Genomic DNA, 15,802 nt, shown 5'->3' on the forward strand with positions numbered 1-15,802 from the left:
AAGACAAGCTGCATTAAAAAGACTGCATTCTAATGAAGGCCAAAAAGGGCAATAACTCTAACAATACTTGCAATAGCAAAGTGACTTGCAGAAATATGCATATTCAAATGATGACAGTAACTTGCATCAAGTTTCACGGCAATCCACTGAAACTGTGAGACTGTATTTCATAAGGCTCCAAGCAACCATAATATTTACAAAGCTTCAATTGGCAACAATTGGAAAAGTTGCTCTAAGAACTTGTGCGCTGCATGCAAGGATAGACAAAGGTCGCAGGTTCGAATCCAGCCAAGTCATACCAAAGACTTACAAAAAAATGGTACTGGAAGCTGCCTCACTTGGTGCTCAGCATTAAGAGGTTGGTTTTAGGACTGGTTGGCCTGGTGTCAGGATAATGTGACTGGTTGGGACATAATGCTACATGTGTGCGGCTATATTACAAATCCAAATCAGACATACACACACACACACACCAAATTTCCATAAGCTAACAGTCATTTTTGATGATAAAACCTATGATATGTTATGCATTCATTTACCAATTTTTACAGCAATTTTTAACATGTTAAGCATGTAGGATCCAAACATGCCTCCACATGATAAACAGGGGGGCCCTGAGGTGCTGAGTGGTCTAAAACACTCACCGTTACAGATCACTGCCATCTCACCTCTGTCTGCACTGGTTCCAGTCTCAGATTCAGCCAATGTGGGCATGTGAGAAAGCTTGCAAGCAGCTTCGTGTGGGTCAGTGGTTCTTTTCAGGGTTTTCCCCGGTTCTTCCTCCACCATTAATGCTGGCCACCCTGTATAGCCTATCGTGTGCTGAAAAATGGCGTTAAACTCCACAACAACAACAACAACATGATAAACAGGTTTCTCAGTGAACTAAATGAGGGAGCACTGTAAATCTTTAACTCATAATTCATTTCAGTGGGTGACATTTTCATTGGTACTTTAATTTACAGATTTGCGAAGCATTTTTTTTTTGTTTTACAAAAAGGATCAAAGTTCATTAAAGGATGAAATTCATAGCTGTAACCCCAAAATCTGCATGAAAATATGAACAAAAAAATTTAAAAATACATGTAACTTAAGATATTGCAAATAAAATTACAAATATCCTAGAATTTCTCACAAAAGTCCTAATAAATAAAGCTCTGAATAAACTTTAGTAGTATTTCAAATTATTTCCAATGCTGAAGGTGTTGATGTGCCTATAGTGGAGGAACACTTCAAGTTCTATTACCCAGCTTATAATTCATGTAATTTATGACACCAAAACAAAAAAAACAAAACAATAACACATATTATGCTTTGGAGTGTGATATGCAGGTTAATATATCCCACCTTTTATAACTGGTAACGTTTTCCTCAGGATAACACATATATCATGATTCATCGTTTCATTTGTAACAGTGACAGTTGAAGAGGGCTGATCAAGAGCTCAAGTGAAACAATAACATACCAGACCATTAATGCAATCAGAAAAGTAATGCCTACATTTACCTGAATTTACCTGACACAGCACATGAATACATTTCAAATTAATTCACTTACCAACATCTAAATCCAAGAAGCACACATTGCCCATCTGGTCAAAAGCAACAGTGTCAGGGGTTACGCATAGTGTCTGGAACATTTCCGGAGAATTGTTCACCACCTCCAGGACAAGGCAGCACTCTCGACACAGTGCCCATAACTCATCCTCTGTGAGACAGGAATCCCTAGCAACCAGAATATCTGCCAGGCTTATTGTCTCATCACCCTCATTAAGGGCTGGTAAATCCATGGTGAATTCGAGCTAAGAAGAGGGTCAACTACACATTCTTTACCGACGGGGAGGCACAACCATGCTGTTTCAAGAATCTGAGGAAAAAAGAAACAAAGGTTAACTACTGGGAATTAAGATAGGCTTTCATGCTAACAGTACTACTAAGAAAAAAATATTTTTCAATCATCTCACTCATCTCCTTTTCTTTCTTATGTGACAGACATTTTGCAAACACTGGGTATGAGGACATCATTAAGCCAGTGTTTCCACTAGGGGTACGAGACTGAGTCAGTTCTTATGTGAGAGACATTTTGCAAAGGCTGGGTATGAGGACATCATTACAAATCAGTGTTTCCACTAGGGGTATGAGACTGAGAGTCAGTTCTTATGTGACAGACATTTTGCAAACGCTGGGTATGAGGACATCATTACAAGTCAGTGTTTCCACTTGGGGTAGGAGACTGAGTCAGTTCTTATGTGACAGACATTTTGCAAAGGCTGGGTATGAGGACATCATTACAAGTCAGCGTTTCCTCAAGGGGTACAAGACTGAGAATTAGTTCTTATGTGAGAGACATTTTGCAAACGCTGGGTATGAGGACATCATTACAAGTCAGTGTTTCCACTAGGGGTAGGAGACTGAGTCAGTTCTTATGTGAGAGACATTTTGCAAACACTGGGTATGAGGACATCATTACAAGTCAGCATTTCCTCAAGGGGTACAAGACTGAGAATTAGTTCTTATGTGACAGACATTTTGCAAAGGCTGGGTATGAGGACATCATTACAAGTCAGTGTTTCCACTAGGGGTACAGGACTGAGAATTAGTTCTTATGTGACAGACATTTTGCAAAGGCTGGGTATGAGGACATCATTACAAGTCAGTGTTTCCTCTGTGGGTACAAGACTGAGAGTCAGTCCTTATGTGACGGACATTTTGCAAAGGCTGGGTATGAGGACATCATTACAAGTCAGTGTTTCCTCTAGAGGTACAAGACTGAGGGTAAAAAATCCCCATAGTGTCAAAACTTGGGTGTCAGATTTAATAAAACACAAACCCTGGTGTCAGAACTGGGATTCACATAAAAAATTTGTGGATCCCTGATGCACAAAAGAGGGTAAAGGAAAACACTGCAAGTTAAACATGCAAACAACATTCAACCCTAAGACAACTGAATACCATTGCCAGCACATGGTCAGTGTTACACCAGTCTATTCGATGTGCAAAATTTGTGAAATATCAGTGCAAAATCAGTGCAATACAAGGCTAGTATTGACCTGTTTTAAGCACTGCTGAATTTTTCTATATAGAGATTACTTCGGTTCAAATTAAATTTGGTTTGGACTAAAGTACCTTTCCTGACATGTTAGACTGAACTGCCAACTCCTTCATTTAAATTCAGAAACACTGCAGCAATTGTTACAATATAAAATCATCTAAAAGCCATATCTGAGCACAAAAAGACACGTATGTAGCCCTAAACTGGTTTATGGATAATGACCCTTTGCAATGAATATCAACTACATACCAGATGTACTCACTTGAATCAAACTGAAAACAACAAAGATCTGCAGGTACATTATGCTACAGCAGATCAGGGTCTATGTTGCTTGTTCTACTAATTACTCCTGTCAAACTGCACAGACCCAGATCTGCTGGTGCATTATGCAGTTTGCAGTTAGACAACTTATAAGTGAGTACATATGGTATCTGAACACAGAAGGACTATTTAGATGGACATTGGTGCTGGGACAATTACCTTCTGAAATACCAACCAGATATCTACACAAAAAAGACAAGATACAGGGACAGGGACTCTTTTACAATGAATATCAACCATATCTCTAAGGTCACAAACCTTAAGAAGGAACACTACACTGAAGAAACTCAAATTTTAATTCCAAATTTTAACTAAGCACTCCTGACAATAAAAGAAAGGAAGTTTTATGATGAATGTTTTTAAACACAAGTCTTTAAACTTTGAAAGAAGGATACATTATAGAGAGATAGTACAACAACAGCACAATTTGATTGTACCTACATACAAACCTATCTCACATTACTTAACAACAGACCCTGCTAATTTTAACTGATATGCCCATATATCTCACACTACTGAAAAATAGACCCTGAGAGTCTTAACTGACATGCCCATATATCTCAACTACTAAAAAAAAAGACCCTGATAGTTTGAATTAATATGCCCACATATCTCAAACTACTGAAATATAGGATCAGATAGCTTGAATTTGTATGCCCACAATTATCTCACACTACTGAAAAATAGGCCCAGTCAGCCTTAACTGATATGTCCACATCTCATACACTCTGGGCTGGTCCAAGGGTTTTTGATGCCCTTAAGGTGAATTATGGCTTTGATACCAACAAATAAAGAAAAGAAAAAATATTAACTTCCATTTAATGTGGCACTGCTTAAAACCTGGTGCCCAAGACAACCACCTAGTTCACCTACATGGTTGGGCCGACCCTGCTCACACTGCTGAAATTAAGGCCAAGACACCTTGAATTGATATATATTCATCTATAAAAATATACATACAGTATTAAGTTTTATTCAAAACTGATATGCCTGGAATAATGCTAGTATGCACAAATATCATTATGTAGGGATTGAAAAACAATGTGTTAAATGAACCTGCTTGAGGTTTATGACTACAAACATGTGACATATTATACCAGTGTTACTCAATCTAGAGACAAATGTTGCAGCTGATATTGCTTGTTTTTCTAATCAAAATGTGTTATTAGGATAGGTCATAATGATAAGTTATTTATAACATTCAGTTGAGAAGGCTTTTTATCACACTGTGTTTTAAGGCTGTTAGTTATCACATTGTGTTTTAAGGAAGTTTTTTAATATGCTGTGTTGTAAGGAAGTTTGTTATCACATTACCTTTTAAGGAAGTTTGTCATCACATTGTGTTTTAAGGAAGTTTCTTACCACATTCTGTTTTAATGATGCTTGTTTGAACAATTTAAAAAGATTGTTATCACATTATGTGTTAAGGAAGTTTCTTATCACAATGTGTTTTAAGGAAGTTTCCTACCACATTCTGTTTTAAGGAAGCTTCATAGAAGAATTCAAAGGTGTTTTGTGTCACATTGTGTTTTAAGAATAACTGGTATCACAATGTGTTTTAAGATGTGTCATAGCTTATTTATAACATGACATAATTGATCCAATTTTTCATAATAAAATTTTCTATTTTTAAAAGTACACACTTGTAACATATTCTTCATCCTGATGTGACCCAGATTATTATGATAACTTCAGAAAAATCCAATTTGTGTCTAAAACATCACGATGTTTTACCATCTGATAAATAAAATCTTACACTGGTGTTTATTTCTTTTAAATTTACAAAACATTTTTAAAAGCCAATATTTCCTCACAAAAATAAAAATAAAATGGAAATTATTCAACCACCAAAAGCAAATACATGAGCATTGCTAAATGTCAGGAACACGTAAATTTTCACATACAAAGACAAAACTGAGATTTTAAATATATACTGAAATTCAATGATAATCGAAACTAAAGGTTCAAACTGTAAGGTTGTTGGCCCTATGCAACTAAAATCTATTGCAACAAGAAGAGAAGTGGTTGCAAGACACTGTATTGCAGGATGTAAAATAGCCAAAGAAATACAACAGAAATAACCTCAAGTGCCCAATATACCATCTACAGAGCTAGGGACATGGTGCTAAAGTTACCCCCATTTCTTAATTCTAAACAACTGTACCTATACAACAATATATGTGAAATTTGTACCCTGAACAACTATACCTATTGATAGATGTAAGTGAAATTTGTACTCTACACATACATACATACATAAATACATACATACATACAGAAATACATATATATACATGTATATACAATTTGGGTTGTATATAGATTAGGTAGATTTTGTGTGTGTATGTATGTATGGGTTGTATATAGACACAGGTAGAATGCAAGTCTGCACAACAATGCAGGTAGATATGTACTACTTGACAGGGAATAAGAATCTACTTTCACTCTGAATGCAAGTCAAGGATAATGGCATGTTTGTCTCTTGGCCATGGATGTCTACAGCTGATAGTGGACCATGGATGATAGGAAAACCAATCTAAGCCAAAATGTGGGCTCAAGTTCAAATAATCTAATGTTAACTCTAACTATTCTGGAACTGTCTTTGTCTCTAGTTAAAGTATAACCATACTCACTTAGAAGTTGAGTCCAGCTGAAAACTGCACACTCTAATCTGCCATTGCAAAATATGCAGGTAGATCTTGGTCAGTACAGTTTGTTAGGAGTAATCAGTAGAAGAAACAAACAACTCAGACCCTGATGTGCTGGCACATTATGTGCCAGTAGATCAGTGTCTATGTAGTTAGTAGTTGGACTCAACTTGTGCAGAAGTATATACAATAAATGATCCATACAAGTAACCTTATCTGGTATGTGATTCTTCTGAGAAATTTATATCAGCCAAATCTATAACTCGACAAATTATTTTTCAAAAACTGTCAAAAGACAGACTGAATAAATTATAAGACATGGTTGTAAATAAGCAAATATCCTGTATGCAATATCTGTTTCATTATTCTTGCTCACAGCCTGAAAGCAGTTATTGACAATCTAGACAGAGAAAACACTAAGTACATTTTCTCTTTTGGGCCTTTTCTTGTAATGTTTCCTGTTTTAAATTTACATTTATCATATCCTTTCAAAAGAGAATACTTCCAAATTTTGCAAAGAGTGCAAATAACTTTAGTGAATTTCTGCTGTATGCAATCATCTGCATCAAGATCAACTGGTTATGGACTCTGTTTAATGGAGCAGGGTGTAAAAATGTAAAAATTAAATATCCCAGCTTGAATGAAAATCCCAGGTTTATCCACCTCCAGAAAAATAAATGGTCATTTCCTTAGTTTTGTAGCACTTCTGGGAAATGACACATAGGTCACAATAATTTGTACTCAAAAGACACTCATTTTCCAACATTGTGATGGCATAGTCCAAACAAAGACACTCAGTTTCCAACACTGTCATGGCATGGTCCAAACAAAGACACTCAGTTTCCAACACTGCGATAGCATGGTTCAAACAAAGACAGTTTCCAACACTGTGATAGCATGGTCCAAACAAAGACACTCTGTTTTCAACATTGCAATGGCATGGTCCAAACAAAGACACTCTGTTTCCAACACTGTGATGGCATGGTCCAAACAAAGATGATGCTGAAAAGCTAAGATATGGATCAAAAATAACACAGACAGTCACAGCAGTGGTAGATCTGTAAAGAATTCAGGGGTTCAGTCACTACCATTTTAAAAATTTGAACAACCCCTTCTAAATATGAAACTCTTTAGCAACCTCAAAACAAAATTCTGAATCACTGACACAGACACTACACTCACAAACACCAATTCAATGACAGACATTTACACTTTAAAACAGATTCAAAGACACAAACACATGCACATAGTACTATACTTTCACTGACAGACACCTACACTTAAAACAGATTAGATTTATTGACACTGACACCTACACTTAAAACTGATTCATAGACACTGACACTTCAAAACAGATTCACTGACACAGACACCGCCACTTAAAAAACACATTAAATGACACAGGCACCTACAATTAAAAACTGATTCACTGACACTGACATCTACAGCACACTTATTTCATAGACACTGACACTTCAAAACAGATTCACTGACACTGACACCTACACTTAAAAACACAGATTCACTAACACATATACCTATACACTAAAAAGCACAGATTTTATGACACAGACAACTGCACTGAAAAATACAGATTCACTGACACAGAGGTTTGTTAACATACGAATATAAAGAAATAGGAGCACTGGTTGTTACTTAAACAATTCAATTAGGTCCAACTACAAACAACATAGACCCTAATCTGCTGTCACATAATGCACTAACATGTGAGGGTCTATGATGTTTGTTCCACTTACCATTCTTAACAAACAGCATAGACCTGGATCTGCTGGTGCATTAGTTATGCAATGGCATATTTGGATATAAGCAGATTGCTGTTGAATCCAACTTATATGCAAGTATATATGGTACATATTTTTCTGTTGTCTTGATACTGTGGAACTAAAACTATTAATTAATTGTATATCATATTTCAAAGGTGATGAAAGACATACATATGTGCAGACAGAAAGATAGAGAGCAATAAACTTTCAGTGCCTTAACATCTAATACTGTACTATGTGTGGAATTTTTTTTATATAAACCCAGCATTTTGTAGTTAACTAGGTCTACTAACTTGACTGAAAAGGTACTCCAACTTCATCTGACAAAAGCAATTCAAGTATGTAACCTTCACTGTAATTACACAAATTAATTGCAAAAGATATATGCCTAAATGGATTGGGTGTTCCCACTAGTAGACAGGTTGTGACTCAGCATCTATTATGATTTTTTTATCAGCCCCCATGATAACATTCTCTAAGTAAATTAAATTAATTGAAAAACTGGGCAAACTTTCAAATATTTTTATTAGTTTATCAAGTTAGAAAGCTTAACTATCATTTGCATCTATTAGAACAGTTGTACTAAAAATAAAATGTCACCCCATTCAGCACTACTTGTATGTATTTTGAAAGCCAGAAATAATACAATTGAACAGTTATCTCATGCAAGTATGCACTGCATAAAAGAGCAAATTCTTTCTGTATAGAAAATACTTAGGGTCCTTCCATGATGAATCAATTGCCTGATACAAATATTATATTTACACAAAATATTTTTCAGAAGAAGCTACATTCATAGCTGCTTCTAAATAAAAACTAGAGATTAGAGCCCTGGAAAATATTACTCTATTTCATTAACTTTTTTAAGCCCTACACGCACCCTACCCACCCTACAGCTGGATGCCAAACATTATTTCATTGTCATATCTGCTCATCCAGCACACAAAGATTATCTCTCAACTGATGTACAAAGTTACAAATAAGACCCTCCTCTCTCAATCAATATATAGACAGAGTTACAGTAACAAATAAGATCCTCCTCTCACATTCAATGTATAGACAGAGTTACAGTATCAAATAAGATCCTCCTCTCACAATCAATGTATTTATAGACAGAGTTACAGTAACAATTAAGATCCTCCTCTCTCAGACAATGTATATACAGAATTACTCAATGTACAGAGTTCCTCTCTCAGACAATGTATATACAGAATTCCTCAATGTACAGACAGAGTTACAGTAACAAATAAGATCCTCCTCTCTCAATCAATGTGTGTATAGACAAAGTTACAGTAACAAATAAGATCCTCCTCTCTCTCACGATGTACAGACAGAAGTAATCAATGCATAGACAGAGTTACAGTAACAAATAAGATCCTCCTCCCTCAGACAATGTATAGACAGAATTACTCAATGAATATACAGAGTTACAGTAACAAATAAGATCCTCCTCTCTAAATCAATATAAGTATAGACAGTTACAGTAACAAATAAGATCCTCCTCTTACAATCAATGTATGTATAGAACGAGTTTTACAGTAACAAATAAGATCCTCCTCTCTCAGACAATGTATAGACAGATTTACTCAATGCATAGACAGAGTTACAGTAACAAATAATCTCCTCCTCTCTCAATCAATATATGTATAGAAAGAGTTACAGTAACAAATAAGATTATCCTCTCTCAGACAATGTTGAGACAGAATTACTCAATGTGTAGACAGAATTACTCAATGAATAGACAGTTACAGTAACAAATATGAGCCTCCTCTCTCAATCAATGTATTTATTGATAGAGTTACAGTAACAAATAAGATCCTCCTCTCTCAGACAATGTATATACAGAATTACTCAATGCATAGACAGAATTACTCAATGTATAGACAGAATTACTCAATGAATGACAGTTACAGTAACAAATAAGAGCATCTTGTTTCAATCAATGAATAGACAGAGTTACAGTAACAAATAAGATCCTCCTCTCACAATCAATGTATGTTTAGACAGAATTAGTGACAAATAAGGTCCTCCTCTTGCAATTAATGTATGTATAGATAGAGTTACAATAACAAATATGATCCTCCTCTCTCAATCAATGTATATATTGACAGAGTTACAGTAACAAATAAGATTCTCCTCTCACAATCAATGTATATACAGAGAGTGTTACAGTTACAAATAAGCTGTGACAAGATTTTCAAGATGGCTTTGGTGCCATGTTAAAGTCCGATGAGCACTATTTTCATTTTAGAGCTAGCATAGACCCAACTACCTACACATGATGAGAAGTCATTCAGTGAAAGCCCTATTTCAATATGAGGAGCAGCAATTAAACAATTTTTCAAAATGAACATGATGGCAGTTACATTGGATATCAGACTGGTACCATTTTTATTGGGGACCATCAAGATGTCATATTCAGTAGTGAAAATGCTATGTTCATATGACCATTCATTTAGGATGAGCAGTGATAAGAAAATTTTCAAAACAGCCAATGTGGTGGCTATATTGGATATCTGAGATATTGTCTGATGGCCACCATTTTTAATTATGACTAACTAGATATCAGAATTTTTTTCTGTGAATACCCCATGTCAATACAACAATTCAGTCTGCAGGAACCGCAATAAGAATTAAGATGTCCATCTAGGCAGCCACATTTTATGTCAGACTGGTACAATGTCATTTAAATCCAACCAAACACAATATGAAGTAATTTAGGGAAAACCTCAAGCAAATATGATCATCCATTCATGAGGAGTAGCAATAACAAGATTTTTAAGATAGCTACAATGGTGGATATTCTGGGTGTTTGAAAAGCACCATTTTCATTCATGACCAATTTGATATAAGAAATCTTTCTGTGGAAACCACCAGTCAATATGACTATGCATTCATTCAGGAGGTGTAGTTATGGCAAGATTTTCAAGATGGCCTCCATTTTGGATTCAGATCAGCACCAGTTTCATTTAGGACCAACTGGACAGTGATAATTCAATAGCAATTATGACAATCTGTTCAGCAGCAATACTTAGAAATAACAAGAGTTTCATATTGGATTGAGCCATACTTAACCAATTTAATTTAGGACCAATGAGACCTTTTGATAAATGTGTTTGTAAAGTTTATGGCAATCCTCCCAATTGTTTAGGAAGAGTAGTGACTACAAACTTCTGCTATCGAAGGTGCAAAGTTAGACACTGGACAACAGACAATGGACAAATGATTGATGGACAAATGGATGGTATGAAGTCTTCTTATGTATGAGCAGCAGTTAATAAACTAATAATAGTATTAGTAATAATAATTATAATAATAATAGTAATGTTGGAAGGTGGGGATTATGTGATCCCCACTCCTTAAGGATCTTTGCTAATCGTTATCTAGGAGATGATCAACCATTGTGTCATTGCCTTGACTGACTAAACAATGAAATAAAATGTGAAATAAATGGATGGAATAGCATAGATCTAAGCAGCGATACAGAATAGAACAATATGTAAAACATAACAATTTAATCAATTGAATAAACAAAATTAAATTGAGCATGACATTTAAATGACTCACTTTCTCTTAGAAACAGAGTTACAAGATTGATGAGAAATTCAATTAGCCATTCTGTTATACTGATAGAACAAATTTCATCATATAATCAAATGATTGATTGAATTCAAATTCCTGGCATGTCAGCATCACCTGGTTGCATCTGGTCTTTTCGAAATCACTGTTGGTCAGCATTGCTGTATTTCTTTTCCTTCTCTCTCTCCCTTGAGCCTGTTTGGGTCACCAAACATTTTAGTTGTAGACTGCACTCTTTTCCATTGTGCAGTCAAGATATGAAGCTATTTTTCCTTCATACAAATATAATACCCAACCTAAATATGTCATCATTTCTTCTCCTGTGATCAAACACACTTTTAATGATAGATACTGTCTAATGTAATCAACAGAACTAAGCTATGGTCAATTCAAAACCTAATACTGATACACAATCCTATTAATGTGAAATTATGCCTTTTTAAGTGGCTACTTGCATTCCTACTGGAATTATGACATAATTAGCCCTCTTACATAAACCATCACACCCCTACTGTTGGCTGTAAACTACTAGCTGACTATATCAATCAACACAAGTACCTAATGCTACCACCATAAGTTCTTGATTGAATCGAATTCACAATTTAATTACACAAATGAATTAATGGACTTTACTCTTTGTCCTAATGACATTCCTTTGCTAATTATCTTTTCATTTACATAATATTTCCTGACACAGAAAAATCAATTCTCAGCATACATGATACAAATAATTTATGACAGACAATTTACTTCTCACATTTTGTATCTGAAGAAATGCATGAAATTCCTACAATACTTGATTTCTATTATATACAAAACCACTAGATGTGACATCATCCATACCAATTAAATATTGTAGGCCATTCTTAAAATACATGAATCACAAAAACATTTCAGACAAAGAATGCATGATTATTTTCTTAACTCAAGGAAAAAATGAAGTATGAATTTACAACCAACAAATTCGAAAGATAATTACAGACTTTCATTAAGGAACATATTGTATGCAATAGAGACAATACCTTTGTGCCTTTTCAAGTACTTGCTTGCTTATCATCAGAGAATTCACCCTGTCTCTTCTCTGGTTCTGGGTCAATCAAATTTCCAGACCCCTGTCCCTTAGACGGCTTATTTAATGAGAGAAATTACTAATTAATTTTTCTTGGAGCTAAATTCTGGCTTCCCTCAGAACTCTAGACTAATTTCATGAGGGAATTTTCTTAAAACCTTGAATTCCATCTGGGAACACAAAATCTTTGTTTAGCTAAGCCAATCAGGATGACTTTTTCAAACCATCAAAAAATTTTAACACTCCCATTAAAGTCAGAATAATTATCTCTAGTTGATGTTATTAATAACTATTTCAGAAAACATCATTTTATGGAACCTGTTTCAAATGATGCAAGATTTCTCAAAATTTTTGCTCTGGTTTGTCTCAACTCTGTTATTTTCTGCTATTTGATCTTATGTCAACACTGGTCTCTTCCATCTGTCTGTTACTGAATGGACTCTAATTAAAATTCAATTCATGCCCCAAACGGAGCAAATCCCATTCCTCGCGGTCAAAAACGAATCGCGAGCCTAGCCGATATATCAATCTTTATGTTTACCACGACAGAATGTACTGTGAAATTATCTACATTATTCTTCACCATTACAAATAATACCAATCCAATATTCCATCCCTTACCTATCCCTTCTTGATTTGTCCGCTTAGTAATGTGAAGTACATATGTGTAAAAAAAATTAGCATTCTAAATACGTCAAATCCTTTTCATATTCAATGTTACAATCTCTATTACCTTTTACCTGAAACATTCACAATCTTCTGAGTAATTCGTTAGTGGCAGAAATTGTACCGATAAATTCATTATATGTTTATATTCATACTGATAACTGACGACAATATTAAAATGTAATTCGTGTATTACAAGAACTGTAGGGCTTTGAGTAAATTGTCCCAGATATATTGATTTCTCAAAAGGGAACATTAATATAAAACACAATGGTAATATACATGTTCAGTACAAAACCCCAAACATGTAATCTCTACACATCGGTGTGTATTTCATCTTCATGTATATACATGCATACATACGGTTATGAATGTTAAGTCATATAGAAAATTATGTTTTCTCATATATCAACCCCATCATACCCTTATGTATGAGTATACAAACACTTACCTGTCAGTCCAAAACGGTTGATTCCATTTCAACTTAATTCAAGGATTCAATTTAAACTGTCCACAGTCCCAGGTAGGTACTTAAAATATCCAACTATAGGAATGGCTATAATCTCTTTTCGGTTCTGTCTCAAATGAGCATAATTATTCATGTAACGGTCAAGTAAATTTGTAAATTAAAAGATTTTAGTGCTAATTAAGTCCAAATATCCTGCTGGTATAGTCCCTGTGTCGAATCCATTTGCGCTTTTCTATTCTTGGTCACCTTGAAGGACATAGCAGAAACGTCATCAAAGTTCAATGTGAATTGGCACCGTTACAAATTTGTTGACTGCATTTTTGGCAAAGGTTTGAGCGATAGACAGTTACATCCTTACAAATCCAGCTGTTTAATTCGGCTTTTCATGACGGGGGGGATTTTCTAGATCCGAGATATCCAGTAATTACAAACTTGACCGATTGCATCGGGAAATAGAACCTGTATAATGTGGCTCACGTTCATCGTGCCATGTTCTATTGATCCACTACCATTCTAGAAAGGAATATACAAATAATAACAAGTATACACACATACCCAACTGTTCTAAAACCGTACCTACCCGTATACAATACCACCTAAAATTATCTTCAATGTTGAATTTGGTCCCACGGTTGCTTCTTTATTTAGTGCAAGGGTTGTGAAATGTATTACACGAAATACACCATGTATGCACTAGAAATATTAAGTATTAACATACAGCTACGGGTTGACGCAAATCACGGCTACTATAGCCATGCCACACCTGTTGAATAGGTTACGGATGGTAAAAAAACTGTCGAACTGTATTACAGGATAGTACCGAACAATAACGGTGAAATTCGGCACACTTCACATTGTGAAAACAGATCCACTAACAAAACATCTTTACGATTTGCAGCATTGTGACAAAAGAACAGGAAATATTTATCAGCCGAGGCATGTTTAACACTGAAGGGCATGAGAGAATGGACGGTAAGGGTACGAACCGTGCAAAGTGCCACTGCATATTTAAATGGTTTGCTGTACAGTGCTACCGTATTTATCCCTTAATTCGCACATTTCTGAAAAGTATAAGCATAATGCGCTAACAGATCAAAATCGTCGCTCTTCATTGTAAATCATTAGTGGAATGCTCAGAGTAAACCCTGATCCACTGTTGAATTATATCACGTGTATGTGGTTTGCCACTAGGCATACTTCGATACATTAATATAAACAATATTTAAACTAATATTACGATAACTCGAAAAGATTCTTGGACTAGGAACAATTTATGTTGAAATACTGGCCTTGTGTGTGTGTGTGTGTGTGTGTGTGTGTGTGTGTGTGTGTGTGTTATTTTCTCAATAGATGCAACTATGAATACACTAAAAGTTAAAAACTTATTTTATTTCTATGACACTTCATTAAGGAACTAATCTCTATTATTTGTAAATAAAGCCATTGATGTACTTGTCCACATCCTATTGTTCATGCATATAAAAGTGGCTGATTTAATACTAACATAGATAAATAATGTCATAACAATGAGTAACTATTACTTTTATTGTGAATCAGAAATGAAGTACAGTTGTTTTTTTGTTGTTTTTTTTAAATATTTTTGTCGTTGTTGTTGCAGTAGCTGTCTTGTTGGGCAGACGGATGGATAGACATGCGCAACAGAATACCACATTTTGCTTCATACGAAGTGTGTGCGGGGGGGGGGAGTGGTAAAAATTCAATACCCGATACAATATGCAGAATAATAAGTGTCCAAATGATACAAAAAAAACGATTATGCTTAAGAGTTATTGCATATACTCCATGTAAATAAAGTAAACATAATACTATTAGAAATACATGAAACTATGACAACTGAGTAAATATCCATCTATTGTTAGCTACAGTATGCCAATAACATTAAAGGCAAATGAATTCATGCCTGAGAACATTAATCAATAGTAAATCCAAATAAACATAACATCAAATCTAAATAAAAATAGCAAATTTGCTAATAATCACTCTTCAAACTGCCAAATATTGAAATAGCTATTCCATAGTATATTATGAACATGCAACATATTAGGATGAAATATGATACGATATGAATCCACTGTAGCACATAAATAATAGATACATATTAAAAATATTATATTGAAATGGGAAGCAAAACAGAATTATTACCGGTAAGTTACAGGAGAGAACAATCATCCAATATGTAGAATTCTTGTCATAT

General features: G+C 34.8%; 1 protein-coding gene across 1 annotated transcript in view; it reads right to left on the reverse strand.

Moving 5' to 3' along the window:
• LOC149795006 (kinase non-catalytic C-lobe domain-containing protein 1-like) overlaps nt 1-14,085 on the reverse strand; it is a 160,380-nt gene extending 146,295 nt beyond the window's left edge. Inside the window, exons 1-2 of the mRNA XM_089963745.1 lie at nt 13,570-14,085; nt 1,558-1,866 (exon numbers count right to left, since the gene is read on the reverse strand). Coding sequence (XP_089819871.1) covers nt 1,558-1,789 — 232 coding nt within the window. The 5' untranslated portion in view covers nt 1,790-1,866; nt 13,570-14,085. The remainder of the gene's footprint in view (nt 1-1,557; nt 1,867-13,569) is intronic.
• Nucleotides 14,086-15,802: the final 1,717 nt, after the last annotated feature.

Source organism: Sinohyriopsis cumingii, chromosome 7 (genome assembly GCF_028554795.1).
Source record: "Sinohyriopsis cumingii isolate HCF-2022 chromosome 7, ASM2855479v2, whole genome shotgun sequence".
Classification (NCBI taxonomy): Eukaryota; Metazoa; Mollusca; class Bivalvia; order Unionida; family Unionidae; genus Sinohyriopsis; species Sinohyriopsis cumingii.